At 32.4% G+C, this 20,096-nt stretch overlaps 3 protein-coding genes across 3 annotated transcripts; 1 reads left to right on the top strand and 2 right to left on the bottom strand.

Moving 5' to 3' along the window:
* Window positions 1-515: 515 nt before the first annotated feature.
* LOC129881944 (uncharacterized) lies at window positions 516-1,683 on the bottom strand. Its single transcript, XM_055956057.1, has 2 exons — window positions 1,528-1,683; window positions 516-1,010 (listed from the first exon to the last, which is right to left on the bottom strand). Exons 1-2 carry the CDS (start codon window positions 1,634-1,636, stop codon window positions 694-696), a joined length of 426 nt encoding a protein of 141 aa, XP_055812032.1. The 5' UTR covers window positions 1,637-1,683; the 3' UTR covers window positions 516-693.
* Window positions 1,684-9,287: 7,604 nt separating this feature from the next.
* On the bottom strand, window positions 9,288-10,193 carry LOC129881943 (uncharacterized). Its single transcript, XM_055956056.1, has 2 exons — window positions 10,037-10,193; window positions 9,288-9,827 (listed from the first exon to the last, which is right to left on the bottom strand). The coding sequence occupies exons 1-2, from the start codon at window positions 10,143-10,145 to the stop codon at window positions 9,607-9,609; spliced, it is 330 nt and encodes a 109-aa protein (XP_055812031.1). The 5' UTR covers window positions 10,146-10,193; the 3' UTR covers window positions 9,288-9,606.
* A 755-nt stretch (window positions 10,194-10,948) lies between these two features.
* On the top strand, window positions 10,949-18,693 carry LOC129883741 (uncharacterized). The gene is made up of 3 exons (XM_055958344.1): window positions 10,949-11,258; window positions 14,640-15,226; window positions 18,604-18,693. Exons 1-3 carry the CDS (start codon window positions 10,949-10,951, stop codon window positions 18,691-18,693), a joined length of 987 nt encoding a protein of 328 aa, XP_055814319.1.
* Window positions 18,694-20,096: the final 1,403 nt, after the last annotated feature.

Here is a 20,096-nt window from a genome sequence, read left to right as displayed (position 1 = left end):
AGTATATTATTATAATATATAGTATATTATGAGTATATTAGATATACATTGTAAGTATATCACAAATCTCACGTTTTAATTAGGCTAATTACTTATACATATCTTTTAATGACTTTATAGCATAAAAAAGTCTTTACGATGATGGTATATATAACTTTGACTCTTCAATATCACACCAAATTCCAGAAATATAACAGTAGCAAGGCTCAAGGAATTGATTTTTCATAAGCTATCCACTTGTAGATCAGCTTATTCATTTCCTTTGGCGTTATTTGATGAATTTCTTGGTGCAAACATCTAATTTTTATCGAATTCTAAAATAGATATGGTACATTGAACAAGAAAGTAAAAAAAAACAAATGTATATGCACGGACGTTAGTATACATAACTCAAATTCAACAATAATATACTGTTGCGTAAAGCGGAACATAAACAACAAATACAAAAAAAATAAAAATACAACATCGTTAGGTTTTCATTTAAAACTATTTGGATCATTGGATGCCAATAAAAATATGTAAACTAAAAGGGACGTATATAAATTAAGTTCTTTCATAATCCTATTATTATTATTTGAAGAAACATGACATGATCATGAGCATCCATCCATAGTAAGTGAATGGAGATTTATGATACATCTATTTATTCATACTTCCAGCAAAAAACTATATTACCTATTAATTAAACACAAATTAGTTGCGAGGCAATCCTCCATACCAACCACCTCTAGGATATCCTCCGCCATAACCGCCACCAGGATAAAATCCACCACCTCTTGGATAATCTCCATAATATTCACGGCCACCACCACCACCAAATCCTCCCCATGGAAATCCGCCTACTCCTATTCCTGGAAATCCTCTGATTCCTGGTCTTAGAAATCCTCCAGTTTCTGGAAGTCCACCAATTCCCGGTCTTGGAAGTCCTCCGATTTCTGGTCTAGGAAATCCTAGTCCTCCTAAATATCCTTGAAATCCCATTCCTAGTAATTTGGCATCATTTGCATGTCCTGCACAAGTAATCATGCATATTCATGTTAATAGGAGTGGCAAATGGATTGTTTATATGTTGAATTTATACTGATTAAAATAGGTTGAATCAATACATAGATTAAAATTTAGAAGTTTATTTGGATTGAGAGAGGTTGAGTTAAGATGGGCTAAGCACAGATTGATACCCTAACTCTTGCTAAATTTTGATTTCTTTGTTTGTTTTCTTATAATTTTTGTAATTACCGAACAAAATTAATTTAAGAAAATGCTTCTTTATTATAGCTTAATACTTTTAGAGTGCAGGAATCAAAATGCTTAATTTAGGATGTGAATCTGAATATAGACTCTTCAATTTTATTAAAAATAAATTTATATATTTGAAAATAACACGATCCATAAGTGTCACAAGTCAACTTAATTAGCTAACAATTCAAAATATTTTTAAAAAGTACTTTGAAAAAATTTTGATCATAGAAAAAATAATTTGACTCTTCAAACAGTAACATCTTTACGTAAAATGAACGAGGAGTATACCGTTGTCCAAAGAAGTGGTGGATCTCTGCGCCAACTCCCTAGCTGCAACCTCTGAGGTTATCACAAGAAAAATAGACAAAACAATAAGCATAAATGCCTTTGATCCCATTTTTTTTCTTGTTTGAAACTATATTATAATTAAGATATCACTACTTGATTTTGAGATAATTGTAAGAAGGATGAGGAAACTAATGAACATCTTGCCTCTATTTATAGCATTATCATGAACTTCTTAGGGGATAAGTTAGAAGATTGCATTAATTAAGTACTGGATTAATAATTAATTAAGTTGGCAGATTGATAGACTCGACTTTTCCATAAAGCACCTACAAAATGATTTCACCTATATAATTATATACTATATATATACTTTTCCCATTTTTTTTCTTGTTTGAAACTATATTATAATTAAGATATAATCACTACTTGATTTTGAGATAATTGTAACAAGGATGAGGAAACTAATGAACATCTTGCCTCTATTTATAGCATTATCATGAACTTCTTGGGGCTAAGTTAGAAGATTGCATTAATTAAGTACTGGATTAGTAATTAATTAAGTTGGCAGATTGATAAACTTGACTTTTCCATAAAGCACCTACAAAATGATTTCACCTATATAATTATATACTATGAACCCGTTTGGATGGACTTAAAAAAAGTAACTTTTATGTATGAAGTGCTTTTAAAATTTTGAAGTGCTGAAAGTTATTTTTATAAATAAGCAGTTGAGTGTTTGGATAAAAGTGATTATGTTGAAAATAAGTGTTTGAATTTTAGGGTTAAAAGAGTAAAAAGGGTAGTTTGGGAATTTAGTTAAAATATAAGGGATATAAAAGTAATTTCTATGGTCAAACAAAATGGCTTTAAGCACTTAGAAAAAAAAGTTAGAAATCCTAACTTTTCATTTTTGACTAACTTTAAGAACTTTATGACTTAAAGTTAGCATTATGCAAACACGTCCAAAAGCTAAAAAACGGCTTTAAGTTGGTTTTAAAGCCAATCTAAACGGGCTCTCTATATATATATATGCTTTTTCCGTTTCAATTTATTTGTTTTATTTTTTCTTTCAGTTCGTTTGAAAAAAGAACATCTCTTTCTTAAGATTAAAAGATATTTTAATACAGTTTATGTGTATTTAGTTTAACACCACAAAATTTATGAATTTATTTTATTTTCTTAAATTTCGTATCAGATCAAAATCAAATAGAACGGATAGATAGACATTTTTCCTTTAGCTATCCCAAGGTACATGTATTAAAATGTTTAGCAGTCATTTTAGAAGCTGCAAAACTTGACTCTTAGCCCACAATTCCAGAAGCTGCACACCATTGCTGAAGCCATCAGCCACCATTGTTGAAGTCTCCATTGTTGAATGAAAAATTCAACCACTAACCACATTTCTAGGCTATAAATAGAGCCTTATGTTTCACTTATAGAACACACACAAAAATCAATCCAAAGAAATTGTAATACAATCCAGGAAGAGATTGTGAGAAAAAGCGAGTGTTTAGTGAGTTTTTTTGTAAAGAGAAATTTTTGGTGTAAATTCTCTGTAATTCTATTATTGTGAAATAGAGTTATTTTTCCTCCTAAATATTTTTCATAGTGATCAGAGAATCACAACAAGTGATATTAGATCTCACGATTCTGTGTTCGTCGAAAGATATCGAAACACAAAAATTTCAAGCCAGAGCTAGGTTCTTCAAAAATATAATCGTCGGTGTGTTTTGATCACTTTATTAGATTCCTTGCGTCAATACAAATTCAACGCAACTCTTTGGAGGCAAAAAGGAGCTAAAACGAAGAAGTTATAGTCGTTTAAAATTTTGCTCTATTTTTGGTTTTCTGAGGAAGAAGAAGGTGAACAGTATCTACCACATCAGCGCCCAGTCAGTGCCACATCAGCACCTTATCATCATAATTTTTTTTGAAATTTATGAAACAACCCTTGGAGTTACTGAAATTATAAATCTGCCCCAAAAGTTCAGTACATTTTTAATTTAACCCCAATAGTTTTGTGTAAATTTGAAAAATTTCTGAAGGCTTGATTTTGACCCAAGAAGAGTCAATCCTACCATTTTGCAGCATTACAGACGTGTTGGTGAGTTCCTTTTAGTGAGATTCTGCTCCAAAATTTTGACCAAGCCATTTTAAAGATATAATGGAAGAGCCATTATCATCTGGAGCTATGATAAAGCTTACTACCACAAATTACACTTTGGATGGAAGATCTCCTCAGTTGTAAAGATTTGTATGATCCCATAGAAGTAAAGAAAAAAAACCCCAATTCCACCAAAGAAGCAGAGTGGAAGAAGTTAAACAGAAAAATTATCAGTCAATTTCGACAATGGATTGACGATAGCATTTTTCATCATATTGCACAAGAAACAGACGTGTATACCCTCTAGATTAAGTTAGAAGGGATATATCAAGCCAAGATCACTCGAAACAAAGCCCTGTTGATAGACGTTTGGTAAATTTGAAGTTAAAGTACGAAACTTCAGTTGCTGAGCATACCAGTGAGTTTCAAAGCTTGATAAATCAATTATCATCTGTTGACATGTCTCTCGGGGATGAGATGCAAGACCTACTACTTGTTAGTTTTCTTCTTGATAGCTGGGAGATGCCGGTAGTCTCTTTAAGTAATTCAACTCCTGGTGAAAATCTGACCATGTCTATGATCAAAGATGCCTTATTTAATGAAGAAGCCAGAAAAAAGGACATCAATCATGGTTAGTCACATGCCTTTATTTCAGAAAGAGGGAGACAACAAAGAAGAAGTCAAGATAAGAGGGGAGGCAGAAGAAAGAGCAGGGGAAAATCCACAAATGGTAGGAAGCCATCATATGAGTGCTACTACTGTAGAATAAAAGGCCAATTAAAGAAGAACTGCAGAAAATTACAGAAGGAGAAGCGACAGTTGAAGGAGAAGGATGAAGATGCATTAGTCACTACCCACAGAGAGGTAGCCATTTTTTCCATCCAAGAAGAGACATGCCTTCACGTCTCAAGTCAAGAAGACAACGAATGGGTGGTAGATACTGCAGCATCATACCACATCACATCCCAAAAATATTTCTTCACAACATACAAAGCATGAGACTTTGGAGCAGTGAAGATGGGGAACATTTCTTCTTGTGAGATAGTTGGAATTGATAATATCAAAATACAAAAAAATATCGTAAGTACAATGATACTGAAGGATGTCAGTCATATGCCAAATCTTCGGCTAAACCTAATATCAGGTATAGCTCTTGACATACAGGGCTATGAAAGTCATTTTGGAAATGGCACATGAAAATTGCTGAAATGAGTTATGGTTCTCGCTCGAGGAAATATTTGTGGCAACCTATATAAAACTCATATGAATGTATGCTCAAACAACCTCAATGTTATGGAAAAAGAGGCGTCTCAAAATCTGTGGCACCAGAGACTTGGTCATATGAGTGAAAAGGGGATATCAATCCTTATGAAAAAGCAGCTTATTAGAATGGATAAGAATATTGCTTTAGATCCTTGTAATCATTGCTTATTCGAAAAGCAACATAGAGTCTCATTTACATTTTCTTCAATCAGAATATCAGAGTTACTCAGTCTGATATACTCTGATATTTGTGGTCCCATGGAGGAGAAATCATTTGGTGGTAATAGCTATTTTTTTTACTTTCATTGATGATGCTTTACGAAAGGTATGGGTGTACTTCTTAAATATAAAGGACCAGGCTTTTGACTATTTAAAGATATTTCATGTCATGATAGAGCGTGAAATGAGAAAGAAATTAAAATGCCTTTGCTCAAATAATGGAGGCGAGTATACTTCTAAGGAGTTCAATTCCTATTGCAAGAGACAAGGGATTCGACATGAGAATACGGTCCAACACACCCCACAACATAATGAAGTAGCCAAGAGAATGAATCGGACAATCTGGAATGAGTCAGAAGTATGATCAATATGGCAAAGCAGCCTAAACCATTCTGTGGAGAAGTTGTTCGCACCGCCTGCTACCTAATCAACCAGTCACAATCAGCCCCGTTGAATTTTGAGGTTCGGAGATAATATGGTCTGGTAAGAATCCCTCATATTCTCACTTAAGGGTATTCGGTTGTTTAGCACATGTACATGTATCCAAGGAACTCAAGAAGAAGCTTGATAGTAGAATTATACTATGTATCTTCATAGGCTATGTAGATGAAGAATTTGGGTATAGATTGTGAGATTCAATACAGAAGACGGTGATCAGAAGTATGGATGTTGTATTCCACAAAAACCATACAATAAAAGACATTGAAAATCCTACAATGTCTCATGAAAGAAATTCTAGTGCCCAGAAGTTGGTCCAGATCCACTACCATTACAGTTTACCATAAATAGCATAAGGGAGTATGAAACAGTACCAAAAGCAGAACAAGAGGATGTTTGGAAGGGGGAGGCAAAAACCTCTCCAGAAGCTATAGAACTATCATAGGGGAACGATGATGGTACACCTCGTGAAGCCAATAATCAACAGTTTCATTGATCTAAACGAAGTCGGATTTCATTAACTCGATACTCAGAATTTGAGTATATTCTTCTTACTAAAGATGAAGAACCAGAGAGTTTCCATGAAGCTATATCTCATAAAGATAAATAAAAATGGTTGTAAGCAATGACCAAAGAGATGAACACTTTACAGAAAAACAACACTTATGAGATTGTAAAACTTCCAAAAGAAAAGAAGGCACTGAAGAGCAAATGGGTATTCAAGCTAAAGAAAGATGGCAGCGGAAAAGTTGTGTAGCACAAAGCCCGGTTAGTAGTCAAAGGATTCCTACAGAAAAAGGGATTTGGCTTTGATGATATTTTCACCAGTTATAAAATTTACTTCAATCCGTATCATCATTGGATTGGTAGCCAGTTTGAATTTGAAGCTTGAACAAATGGATGTCAAAACAACATTTCTTCATGGTGATCTAAATGAAGAAATCTATATGGAGCAGTCAAAAGGTTTTGAGGTTTCAGGAAAAGAAAACCTCGTCTATAAGCTTACGAAAAGCTTATATGGCCTGAAGCAAGCACCGAGGCAGTGGTACAAAAAGTATGACTCATTCATAGTAAGTCAAGGATATAAAAAGACTGCTGCAGATCAGTGTATTTATATTCAGAGATTTTCGGATGGCAATTTTGTTGTACTTCTACTTTATGTGGACGACATGTTGATCATCGAACAAGATGCAACAAAAATTAGACAGTTGAAGAGAGAACTCTCTGAGTCCTTTGAAATGAAAAAATTATGTCCATCTCAGCAAATTTTGGGATTGCAAATAACTTGAGATAGGAGAAACAAGAAGTTATGGCTATCTTATGAAAATTATATTGAACGGGTGATTAAATAGTTCAATATGAGTAATGTCAAACCGGTAGGTGTCCCTTTGGTAAATCACTTCAAGTTGAGAAAGAGTTCGTGCCCCTCATCCAAGAAAGCTCATCTAAGAAAGTGATTGAGGAGATGTCTACAATTCCATATTCTTCAGCAGTTGGAAGTTTGATGTATGTCATGGTTTGCACAAGGTCAGATATCGCACATGCGGTAGGTGTGGTGAGTCATTTTCTTTCTAACCCTGGAAAGAAACATTGGAAGGCAGTTAAGTGGATTCTCGGGTATCTTAAGGGTACTTCAAAATCAAGTCTATGCTTTGGGGGAGCTGATCCAGTCTTGGAAGGCTATACAGATTCAGATATGGCCGGAGATCCTGATGGTAGAAAATCAACTTCAGAATATCTTTATACTTTTGCAGGGGAGTGGAGCTGTGTCACGGTAGTCAAGATTGTTGAAGTGTGTTGCACTATCTACAATTGAAATAGAGTATATTGTTGTAGCGGAAGCTAGTAAAGAAATGTTATTGTTAAAGCGGTTTCTTCAAGAACTAGAAATAAATCAAACAGAGTATAAGATACATTTGTGATAGTCAAAGTTCTATTAATTTAAGCAAAAACTCAATGTATCATTCTCGGACAAAGCATATCGACATTCGCTATCACTGGATACGCGAGGTGATGGATCAACAAATGTTGAAACTAGTGAAGATCTATACGAAGGAGAATCCAGCAGACATATTGACAAAGGTGGTCACTCAAGAAAAATCAGAGTTGTGCAGCGACATAGTTGGAATAACTTTCAGATAGTAGCTATGTTGGAATGCAGCTGAAAGGAGAGAATTTATATGTTCAGCAACATTCTAGAAGCTGCAAAACTTGACTCTTAGCCCACAATTCTAGAAGCTGCACGCCATTGTTGAAGCCATCAGCCACCATTGTTGAAGCCTCCATTGTTGAATGGAAAATTCAACCACCAACCACATTTCTAAGGCTATAAATAGAGACTTATATTTCACTTGTAAAACACACACAAAAATCAATCCATAGAGATTGTAATACAATCCAGGAAGAGATTGTGAGAAGAAGAGAGTGTTTAGTGAAGTTTTTTTGTAGAGAGAAATTTTTGGTGTAAATTCTCTGTAATTCTATTATTGTGAAATAGAGTTGTTTTTCCTCCTAAATATTCTTCATAGTGATAAGAGTATCACAAAATGTATATATGGCTGAGAATTGAAAAGATCATGCTGTTTGCATTTACTATCTTGATGTACTGATATCTTTCTTCAAGATACTATAACCTAGCTAGCGTCTTGAGTTAAACTATATCCAAAAATGTTACTATAAAATTTCAGTAGTATGAAACTAAATCTGCATGATGCGCGAATAAAATTAAAGAATATTTATCATTTAAAGTTATTATTATATGACACACATTAGAGTATATCGATTTAACAAAATTCCAATTGTTAATTAGGTTTGACAATTCTTCATTTTCTTTGTTAGTATGAATTTTTGAGCTTATGTTCCATAAGGTTGAGACATTTTCCACAAATAAAGTTAACAATTTTTATTTTTTTTGTTTTTTATTCGATGTCCGGCACTCACATTGAAGCTTGACTAAATCCAAATTCGCGCTGAAAAATTTCACATTAAAAGGTAAAGTGCTCCCTAACAAAGATGATTCTGTATCCAAAGAAACTCGAACCCGAGACCTCTTGGTTAAGTTAACAAATTTTGCTTCAAATATTAATGAAAATTATATGGAAGGTGATAGTATGTTATCATTAATTTTTGTCTTTTTTCTACAATTCCAGCTGTATGAAAACAACAATAACAATAATAGCATTATAGTTTCATAAATGGAATTTGAAAAAAGTGGAGTATATATAGGAAGATTTATCCCCCAGTGGCTAATTTATGTGTAAAAAAGAGAGCACGTAAATCCATAGATATTCAACTACGTTCGATATATTTCTGATATAATTCTTATAATATATCGAAGATTATCCATAAAAATAATTGAATGGTGCACTCAGCACTATTTGACCACACTTGATTTTTTTCATGTTTTTTTTTTTTGGTACTTCGATTCTCTTGAGAAAATCTGACAATAATCTTTGATTGTTTTAGCCCAACACTCCATGCTCCTCTCTACGCCCAACACTAGTTTTCGAGTTCATAACAACCTCCCCATCGTTTGAGGTGTAGTGTGTTGATTCGATTGATCAAGTTGTTCACTTTTTATGATCGACTAATATATGGAAATTCTCCATATTAGTAATGTAATGAAATTTAATGTATGTGTTAGTATAATTAAAGACATAATTGCCGCTCAAAGTTTTTTCTATATTCTTTCCATAATATTTGTAGAGGAATTTTTTTGTAAATTATAAAAATAGAATTATGCAGTATAAGTTATATTTTAATATATCAAATCCAACAATGCATAAGAAAATAATTTATGCATAATTAATACAATATTACTTATGCAAATATTACCTTGTTTAACGTTATTCTTATAGTACCTACCAAACGATTACTAAGCCATCTGAGATTATTTTTTATATAAAGCAACATGATAACCATCCATCCATAATAAATGAATGAAGATTTATGATATATTTATTCATACTATTTTTTTATTTTTCTATCTGGCGTTCAATATCCGTTTATGGGCCCGACTAATTCAGTTTTACACCTAGAAGTTCTGCTCCTTTGATTCATGGAAGTCCTCCAGATTCGATAGGTGCTCCAATTTCGATAAATTCTCCGCTTTTTGAATGTCCTTCAAATCCGATAGACGCTTCAATTTCTGAAAGTCCTCCGATTCCTGAAAGCCCTCTGACTTCCATAGGTGCTCCAATTCCTAAAAATCCTCCCCGTTGGAACATTCCTTTGGTTTCGATAGGTCCTTCGATTCCTATTGGTGGAAGTGCTTCTCCTAGATGTAGGAAGTGAAAAGTTTGAAATAATGATCAAAATACTTAATTTAGGATGTGAATTCGAGTAAAGATTTCTTAATTTTTAAAAATTATATGAAAGTATTATAAGTCAACAACTTAATTAACGATTTAAATTATTTAGAAAAACAATTTGATTTTTCAGACAGTAACAACTTTATTTTACATAAATACAAGTGAGGGAGCGTACCCTTTTCCAGGGAAGTGATGGAGCTCTGAGCCAACTTTCTAGCTGCAACCTCAGATGTTATCACAAGAAAAATAGCCAAAACTATTAGTAAAAATGTCTTCGATCCCATTTCTTTTTCTTTTTTTTGCTTAAATATAACTACTAGTTGAATTATGATAATTGTAGGAAACTAATGAACATTTTGCTTCTATTTATAGCATTGATCATTTGAACTTCTTGTGGGCTGAGAGTATGTATGTACCAGACTAGTTATTAATTAAGTTGGCAGATTAGACTAGCTAGCTATATATGGTAAAGTACAATAATATAATTATATATGGCTGAGAATTAAACAGATCATGCTGTTTGAATTTAATACCTTAATATCTTTCTATAATATATGCTCTAACCAAATGTTATAAACGTCTTGAATTACTAGCTAGAAGTTTAATATTGCAGTTAAGCCTTTTTATAACATCATAGTTATTTCAAATATATTTTTTAAAAAATTTATCTAAATACACATCTTATTTTATCGTAATCTTTAAAATCTTTTACCATTTAAAAAAATAATCAAAAATCTCCTCTCGAATACATCAGTCCCCTCTCGTTGATATATCTCTACCTCCCTCTCGGATACACCCCTTCGCTCTCTGATACATCCATTCCATCTCGGATACATCCCTCTCCAATGTATTCGATGTCTGTTGATGTATTCAGAAGTTTAGTGATGTGTCCGAAATTCATATATTTTATTTTTTTAATTTGAAAAAGAGTATAAAAATAATGTAATTAACTCTTAACACGATAATTTTTTTTATAAATTACACTATTGTTTTAGCTGCTATACCACAATGTTATTATAAAAAACATACTTATAATATAACATAACTTAAAAAATTGATTCCATAATAAACTTGGACCTTATAGAGGATGTCTTTTCCTAGAAAACGTCCGAAACAACCTGTTTCGAGTCAGCCCGCACTTTTTCGAAGAATTCTGCACTCATGGACATACGGCCTGGCAGACCTTCCCTTTCTGCCGGAGCATCATTTGCTCCTCAGCTACGGAAAGAATTCCTTTGCCTCGAAGTCAGCGCTTGCCTTCACCAATTCAAAATCCTATTCCCTTCTATTTGTCTTCTCGTCAGTTTTTGGCGGCTTTCACTTTCAACCCGAAGCACTTACTGAGTTACTTATGGAATCTCAAATCCTGAGAATCCCAATTGGTATTGGTGCAGAACGTGATTGAAAAATACTAAACTAGTAAACCGTAATTGAATAATAGGAGTAAATTAAATTTCAACACAACTTAGTGAAATTAACTAAAGTCACTTACCTTATTTTAAAATCAATAAAGCCACCTTGTTTACTAAAAAATAATTTTAACCGGCTAATGGATTTTCTTCACTATTTTTAAGAACATTGAACCAATTATATTTTTAAAAATTATGAGTTCATATTTATTATCCGTTACTATTTTTTATGAAATTTTACACATAATTTATAATTTGTGTCGAAAGTATTGAATTCAAATAAAGATATGACACAGTAATATATTTTTCAATTTTTCCTTTTCCATGGTGAAATCTGAGCAAGGCCGTCTCAACAAGTTTGGGGGCCTAAAGACAAACTTCAGCAAGTGGGCTTATGTTTTTTTAGTTGACATAGATAAATTGAATAATTATAGCATCATCAATGTAATCCTACAAATGAGATTTGGAGAGGTAGGATATACGCAGACAATTATGAAGTAGAATGAAATTTTCAATGAAAAATATATAATATAAAGTTATAATAATAAAACCTGATTCAAAATTTTGAAAACTTTATATAATGATATCAAAATAGTGTTGCGCTGAATTTGATAAGTTGATATAATGATACTAAAATAGTGTTGATTAATTTTAATTAGTGCTTGAAATTTGAAGAAGACACCAAAAATAAAATTTGATCTTTTTATAAACACACAACAATAGGTTTTGTATAATGTAGAAGGTTTGACCGTTTGAAAGACTTTAGAATATTCAATAATGTGAGAATAAAAATAATGTAAGGGGAATAAAAAGTAGATATAAAAATAATAATGTTGGTACATGATAATCGTCAGAATATAAATGAAGCAACAAAATAGATAGCAACATAAGAAAGGATGCTACAATTAACTAAACAATATTTCATTTTTCAATTATTACAACGAATTCTATATTGAATGAGGTAAAAACTAATTATATTTTCTATCCAATTTTTTTTTTTCAAATTTATCAATAAATGAGATTTTTTAACAATATATATACATCTTTGAGAGAAAGTTGGGCCCCAAAAAAATTGAGCTCGCAAACGATTATTTTAATGGCTTTATGAACGGCTCTGAATCTGGAAATTACTTTGTTTAGCGTCAAAACTCGGGAAATTACTTTTTGCTATCGATAAATTGAACCGCAAAATTTATTGTTGCATTAACTGATAGATCCAATCGATTTTGTATTAAAAAAATGAAGAGTGATATTCAGAAAACCAGTTTTCTGAATCAAAACTCCGGTCAACTCATTAAAAATAAATGATTGATCGATAAGGCGGTTGGTTGATTTATTTTTAGGATTATAAATTTTAAATTTTGATAAAATTTACGTCGGAATCTTTTAGTGATTTAATTGTGTAAAAAAATATGTAAACTGATGGTGTTTGCAAGCCTCTTACATTATTAGAAGCAAAGGTTTTTTCCACCGTGAATCAATAGAAAATTTGTTTTATAAACATGATTTTACCGGTACTCCATTCCCATAAAATCAGCTCACTAGGAAAACGCATGGTGAAAAACAAATTCTCATTGCAATACTGAGAAGAATCACTGAATATTTTTTTTCTCACTGATTCAATCAAAATATGGGAATATAGCCACTAAACATTTTTCGTGGGAAATTTCAATGAGAAAACATTGATTCTTTAGAAATGTTAAGAAACAATGACTAATATTAATATTTACGACAATATCAATATTAATTGATATGTATTAGATTTTGAAAAATAATTTGAGGAACAAGTAATTAATATTGAGGATAAAATAAAATAAAAAATAATTTTTCCTAAATATGTTAAAAATGATAAAAAAAAATTAAAAATCTATTTTTAAAATAGTAGAAAAGTAAAAATAAACTTAGGGAATAACATATATTTGTAGCTCATGTTCTTGGGACTCAAAATTTCTTGGTATCGAGACGGAAAATTTCCAATTAATCTCCTTAGTTAGACATTCATGCTTGCTCATTAAATATGTGTGTGTAGAATAAATATAATTAGAGGGATAATATATACTTATACAATTAGAACTCCCTCAAACTTGTCAAGTAAAGTTTATGATTGTAATGGATAAATAAGAACAAATTAAATTGAGTAAAGGGTCAAAACACATTTAAACTGTCACAGTTTTATGAAAAGGTCAAATCACACTTAAACTGTCACAATTTTATAGAAGGGTCAAAAACTAACACCATACTGTTTGTAGAATTGATTTTTCATAAGCAATCCACTTGTAGACCAGGTTATTTATTTCATTTGGAGTTATGTGATGAATTTTCTTCATGCAAACTTCTAATTTTTATGAGGCCCTCAAAACTATTGGGCTATGATCTCGATTATTTGTACTCTCATATTTATAGTGGATTGCTCATCTCTTCTTGTGGACGTAGGTCAGTTGACCGAACCACGTTAAATGTTTGTGTCTCTTATGGTATATTTCTCATTTGTCTTCTTACTCATGGTCATTCAAAGTTTGCTTTGCTGGCATCCGTATGACACCTAATTATTTTCGAGCTTAACAAAAACGAATCTTAGATACTGAGTAAGAAATAATGGAGTTAAAATTAGGTTGATTGTAAAAATATATATACAGTTAATGTATATAACTTAAACTTAAGAGTAATTTGTAAATATAAAATTAAACAGAGATAATAATTAAATACAAAAGGAAAATATAGCTTCATTAGGATTTTCACTTAACTATTTGGATGGCAATTTTTTGTAAACGAAAAGGGGAATTTATAAAGTAATAAGTTCTCTGATATTATTTATTATTTTATTATATAAAGAATAAAATTGCCATCCAGATCTACCTTGGTAGGAGTAAGGTCTCTCGGAAACAGCCGTCCTACCTTGGTAGGAGTAAGGTCTGCGTACACTCTACCCTCCACAGACCCCACGTTGTGGGATTTCACTGGATTGTTGTTGTTGTTGTTGTTGTATTATATAAAGAAACATTATGATAATCATTCATCCATAGTAAATGAATGCGATAGATTTATTCATACTTCCTTTTTTGTTATTCTATATGGTGTTTGGTATCTATATTGAGATTCAATTTATTCGAATTCATATCGAAAAGTTACACTTTGGAGGTAAAATATTTCCTGTCAAAAACGATTACATATCCAGGTCTCAAACCTCTAGTTAAGAATAAAGAGTTACTTATCATACTCCAAAACAACCTTTGGTAGTATACATTTATTCATACTTCCAACAACAAAATTATTACCTACGAAAGCACACAATAATATATATATATATATATATATATATAACCACCATAGATATTCTTGACAGATATTCTTTAGTGATTAATTAATTAGACCCAGGAAGTCTTTTGGCTCCGAAAAGTCCTCCTCCTCCAATTCCAGAAAGTACTCCCTTTCCTCCTCCAATTTCAGGACGTCCTCATTTTCCTCCTCCAATTCCAAGAAGTCCTCCTTTTCCTCCGCCTATTCCAGGAAGTCCTCCGATTCCTGGAAGTCCTCCTCCTCCAATTCCTGGACCAATTTTAGGAAGTCCTCCTCCTCTTCCTATTTGTGTAGGTCCTCCGATTTTTGGAAGTCCTCCTTCAATTCTTGGAGGTCCTCCAATTCCAGGAACTCCTGCTCCTCCAATTCCTAGAGATCCTCCGATTTTTGGAAGTCTTCCGATTTTAGGAACTCCTCCTCCTCCTATTCCTGGGGGTCCTCCTATTGCTGGAAGTCCTCCTATCCCTGGAAGTCCTGCTCCTCCTCCTATTGCTGGAAGCCCTCCGACTCCTGGAAGTCCTCCCCCCAATCCTGGAAGTCCCCCTCCTCCTCCTATTGCTGGAAGTCCTCCAATTTTCGGAAATCCTCCTCCTATAATTTGTGGAAGTCCTAGTCCTAAAAATTTGGCATCATTTGTCTTACTTGCGTCTCCTGCACTAGTAATTATACACATACATGTTAATGTCCACCTCCTATTCTTATAATTTTGTAATAACAAACAAAATTATTAAAGAATTTTTTTTTTAAAGCTACATATAACATATCAAATATGTTTTTAAGAATATTATTTAAGCACGGTTTTTATAGATTAATTTGGACTATATATTTATCATATGCCGCCCAATTTTTAAATAAACTGAATTTGGGTGGCAGATGATTTAAGTAAATAAAATGGTGAGTCATTCACCCACCAAATTACTTGGGTATGTCATACTTTCATGAGCTTATTTTGTGCAACTGTTAGATAAACCAACTTTGAACGAAGCTAAGTTACTAAAAGGCTGGGTCATTCACCCACTCAAACTTGTGTGACTGTGAAAATTAAGCTCTTAAAAATGATTTAGGCTTTCATTAGGGAGAGAATGGAACAATTTAATTTACCAAATTAAGTTCTTAAAAAGAAAAGAATTATAAGTCAATTTAGATAACGATACAAAATATTTTTAAAAATTTATGAGAGAAAATGATTTGACTTTTCAAACAGTAAAACCTTTACATAGAATGAACCTACCCTTTTTCAAGGAGGTGATGGAGCTCTGAGCCAACTTTCTAGCTGCAACATCTGATGTTATCGCAAGAAAAATAGCCAAAACTATTAGCAAAACTGCCTTCGATCTCATTTTTTTTAATTTTGCTTAAATATAACTTCTACTTGAATTACTATAATTGTAGGAAACGAATGAACATTTTTGCCTCTATTTATAGTATAGATCATTTGAAATTTTGCATTAGTAGAGTACGCCAGTTATTAAATTAGTTGGCAGATTAGCCTAAATTATGTAACTATATATTGCATGTTCCTAATTAGCTATTTATGGCAAAGTATAATTATATATGGTTAAGAATTAAACAGACCATGTTGTTTGAATTTACTATCTTGATATCTTTCTTTGTAATATATGCTCCAACAGAGGTAGCGTCTTTCAGTATCCAAAAATATTATAAATGTCTTGAATTACTAACTAGAAGTTTCATACTCTAGTAAAAGCCTCTAGCTATAACAACATTGTTTATCTGATAAATTTTGGCTACTATAAGAAAATATTATTATAGTAAACATATAATATAACATAACATGAAAAATTGATTCCAAAATAAACTTGTCCGTTATAGAGGATGTCAGGTTCCCAATCGGTATTGGTGCAGGATGTGATTTATATCCTACTTAAACTAACTCATCGAGTGAACCTTGAGTTTTTTTTTTTTGTTATAGTATTTGCTGAATTAACAATATGTGATTTTTTGGGCAATTTTACACAAATATAAAATCTGCATCGAAAGTACTGTAAAATTAAATGAATTTGATATCGATATTCTACATCCGCCCCGGTCAATAAGGTGGACAATCCTTCGGTGAAGACCTAACGAGAGGCTGAATTCAATGAGAAAGACAAGGTACAAACTTTTATTAGCCTAATTAAACATATATGGCACAGTAACATATCTTTCAAAATTTTCTTTTCTCATAATGAGACTTTTAAAGAGTACATTTGCCACATATAATATTATAAGAATCTTGGGGGTATTTGGACAATCTAAATGTAGCTCTTTTACATTGAAACACTGTCCGATTTTCTTTTATGGTTATATTCACTAAAATAGCGAATTTTCGACAGATGTCCGATTAAAATTTGAATTATGGTACAAATGTCTTATTATTAAGTTGGATTCTCAAAAAATCGAAGTAACCAATCAGTATTATTAAGCTGTGTTGAATTTGAAATTTTGATGATGGATAAACATAACAAACATTGTATAAGAAATTGATAAATTGGTTGTGTCTATGATAGATAAACAACTATTGAACCATATTTTCTTTTATGGTTATATTCACTAAAATAACGAATTTTCGACAGATGTCCAGTTAGAATTTAAGTTATGGTACAAATGTGTTGTTATTGAGTTGGATTCTCAAAAAATCGAAGGAACCAATGAGTATTATTAAGCTATGTTTAATTTGACATTTTGATGATTGATAAACATAACAAACATTGTATAAGAAATTGGTAAATTGATAGTGTGTATGATTGATAAACAACTACTGATTACTGTAAAACTAGACCCTCATCATATTTACTGAATTACAGAAGTTCTATGTATGAAGTGAAGAAACAAGATACTTCGCAGAAGACTGATAATAAATTAGTGGGAAGTAGATTCCAAATGCAAGAAGGATTCTTTGAGGAATTTGGTTGTTGGTATATACATGCCGATCAAGGAACAAAAACTGAACATGAAAATACTATCATATTTGCACCACAAGGAATGATATTTGGAATTAGGAAAAATCATGTGTGTGGGGTTCAGTTCCCATTAATTTCAAAAGCAAAGGCTGCTTTTATTCCCTCCTGCAAGCTTTTGTCAATAAAGGTAGTTATTTCATTTCAACAAAGGCAACTTTTTTCGGTGGAAAAGCAATACCGTGAAATGAAAATTTCACTTATAAAAGGAGTTCTTCATCTCCTCATTCAATTTAATTCACAGACAGAGAGAAAAATATTTGAATTGTGAGGTTTTTATAGATTATATATAAGAAAATAGTCTTTGAAGAAAAATAGAGTGTAAGCAATATTTTTTAGTAAGGTGCGAGATCAAAACAGTATTGTTCCTTTTGAGTGTGTGATAGTTATTATTGAGTATTATACTTGGTACCACTCAGTGTAAAATTCCTTACTATAGTGATATCAGTTGCTCCTCTTGGCCCATAGTTTTTCTCTTATTTAAAAGAGTTTTCATGTAAAATTTTTGGTGTCATTATTTACTCATTTTATTTCGACTATTTTGACCATATATATTTTTGTGTTAGTCTGTATTTTTTCAATAAACTGATATCAGAGCAAAGTTTTATCTGTGTATGCTCTGTGGTTGCAGCATAGTCTGAACTTTCACATCAGAAAAGATTTACTTTGATTTGTTATAGTTATATATTTTTTTGGGAGAAAATAATGGAAGCCAACACTAGTAGAATGGTTACTTTGAATGAAATTAATTATGATATTTGGAAGGGAAAAATTGAAGACCTGTTTTATGTCAAGAATTTTTATCAACCCATCTTTACCACTGTAAAACTTGAAAATAAAACAGATGAAAAATGAAATATGTTGCATAGACAAGTTTGTGGATTTATTAGGCAATGGGTTGGCGATAATGTGTTGAACCATATTTCTAGAGAGACACATGTTTGTACCCTATGGGAGCATCTTGAACGCTTGTATGCTCGGAAGACTGGGAACAATAAAATATTCTTAATAAAGTAGATGTTAAGCTAAAATATCATGATAGTTCTCCAATGACAGATCACCTGAATAATTTTCAGGGAATCATGAACCAGTTGTCTGCTATGGGCATTAAATTTGACGAAGAAATTCAAGGATTGCTTTTACTTGGTTTCCTACCAGACTCTTGAAAAACATTTAGAACTTCATTGTCAAATTCTGCTTCGGATGGTGTGATCTCTATGGATTCCGCCAAGAGTAGTGTCTTGAACAAAGAGATGAGAAGAAAATATCAAGATTTTTCTTTTTCATCATCGGATGTCCTGATAACTAGCTTCAGGGGGAGAAATAAAAACCGTGGTTCTCAAAATAGAGAACATAGAAGGAGTAAATCTAGAAGCAGACTTAGGGATACTGAGTGCTATTATTGTGGCATGAAAGGCACACAAAAAAGTTCTGCCAGAAATTGAAAAGGGAGATCAAAGACAAGGACTCCTCAGCTTAATGTGTACCATTTGATGAGTACTGCAAGCATCAAAGTATTAGACACCAGAAGACTCCTCCTAAGACTCCTCATCTTAATGGGTTAGTTGAGAGGATGAACAGGACCTTGATGGAAAGAGTTAGATATTTGCTTTCTGAAGCAAAGTTGTCAAACTCCTTTTGGGGTGATGCCTTATTGACCGCTACACATGTTATTAACGTATCTCCTGTTGTTGATTTACAAAGTGATGTTCCAAATAGAGTTTGCTATAGAAAAGATGTTTCCTATGACCATTTAAGAGTATTTGGTTGCAAAGCTTTTGTACATGTGCCAAAAAATGAGAGGTCAAATCTAGATGCCAAGACAAGGCAATGCATCTTTGTTGGATATGGCTTGATGAATTTGGTTACATGCTATATGATCCAATTGAGAAGAAGCTTGTGAGAAGCCATGATATCGTCTTCATAGAGAATCAAACCATTGAAGATATTGGCAAAGCGCAAAAGCTAGAATCTTCAAGTTCTGATGGCATAATCTATCTAGATCAAGTTCCTCATATAAGTGTGCATGATGTGGATAGGCTTGATGATCATGGTGATGCTCAGAATTAAGTCCTAGATCAACATGTTGATGCTAATGATAACAATGATGTTTTTGTTGATAATGCTCCTGCTCATGAAGTTGTGGAAGCAGCAAATGATTTTCTTAAGAGGTCCACAAAACAACGTATTCCTTCCTCTTTCTATTCACCTAATGAGTATGTGCTACTCACTGACGGGGGTGAAACAGAGTGTTATGAGGAGGCCATGGAAGATGAGCATAAAGATCAATGGATTAAAGCCATGCAAGTTGAGATGAAATTTTTGCATGAGAACCACATTTATGATTTGGTGAAATTGTCTAAGGGCATGAGAGCTTTGAAGAACAAGCGGGTGTTCAAAGTTAAAGTTGAAGAACATAGCTTGAAGCCGAGATACAAAACTAGATTGGTTATTAAGGGCTTTGGTCAAAGAAAGGGTCTTGACTTTGATGAAATATTTTTTTCTATTGTGGAAATGTCCTCCATTCATACAGTTCTTGATTTGGCTGTTAGTCTTAATTTAGAGATTG

The sequence above is a fragment of the Solanum dulcamara genome, chromosome 3, assembly GCF_947179165.1.
Source record: "Solanum dulcamara chromosome 3, daSolDulc1.2, whole genome shotgun sequence".
Classification (NCBI taxonomy): domain Eukaryota; kingdom Viridiplantae; phylum Streptophyta; class Magnoliopsida; order Solanales; family Solanaceae; genus Solanum; species Solanum dulcamara.
This window is presented reverse-complemented; position numbering and strand designations above follow the sequence as displayed.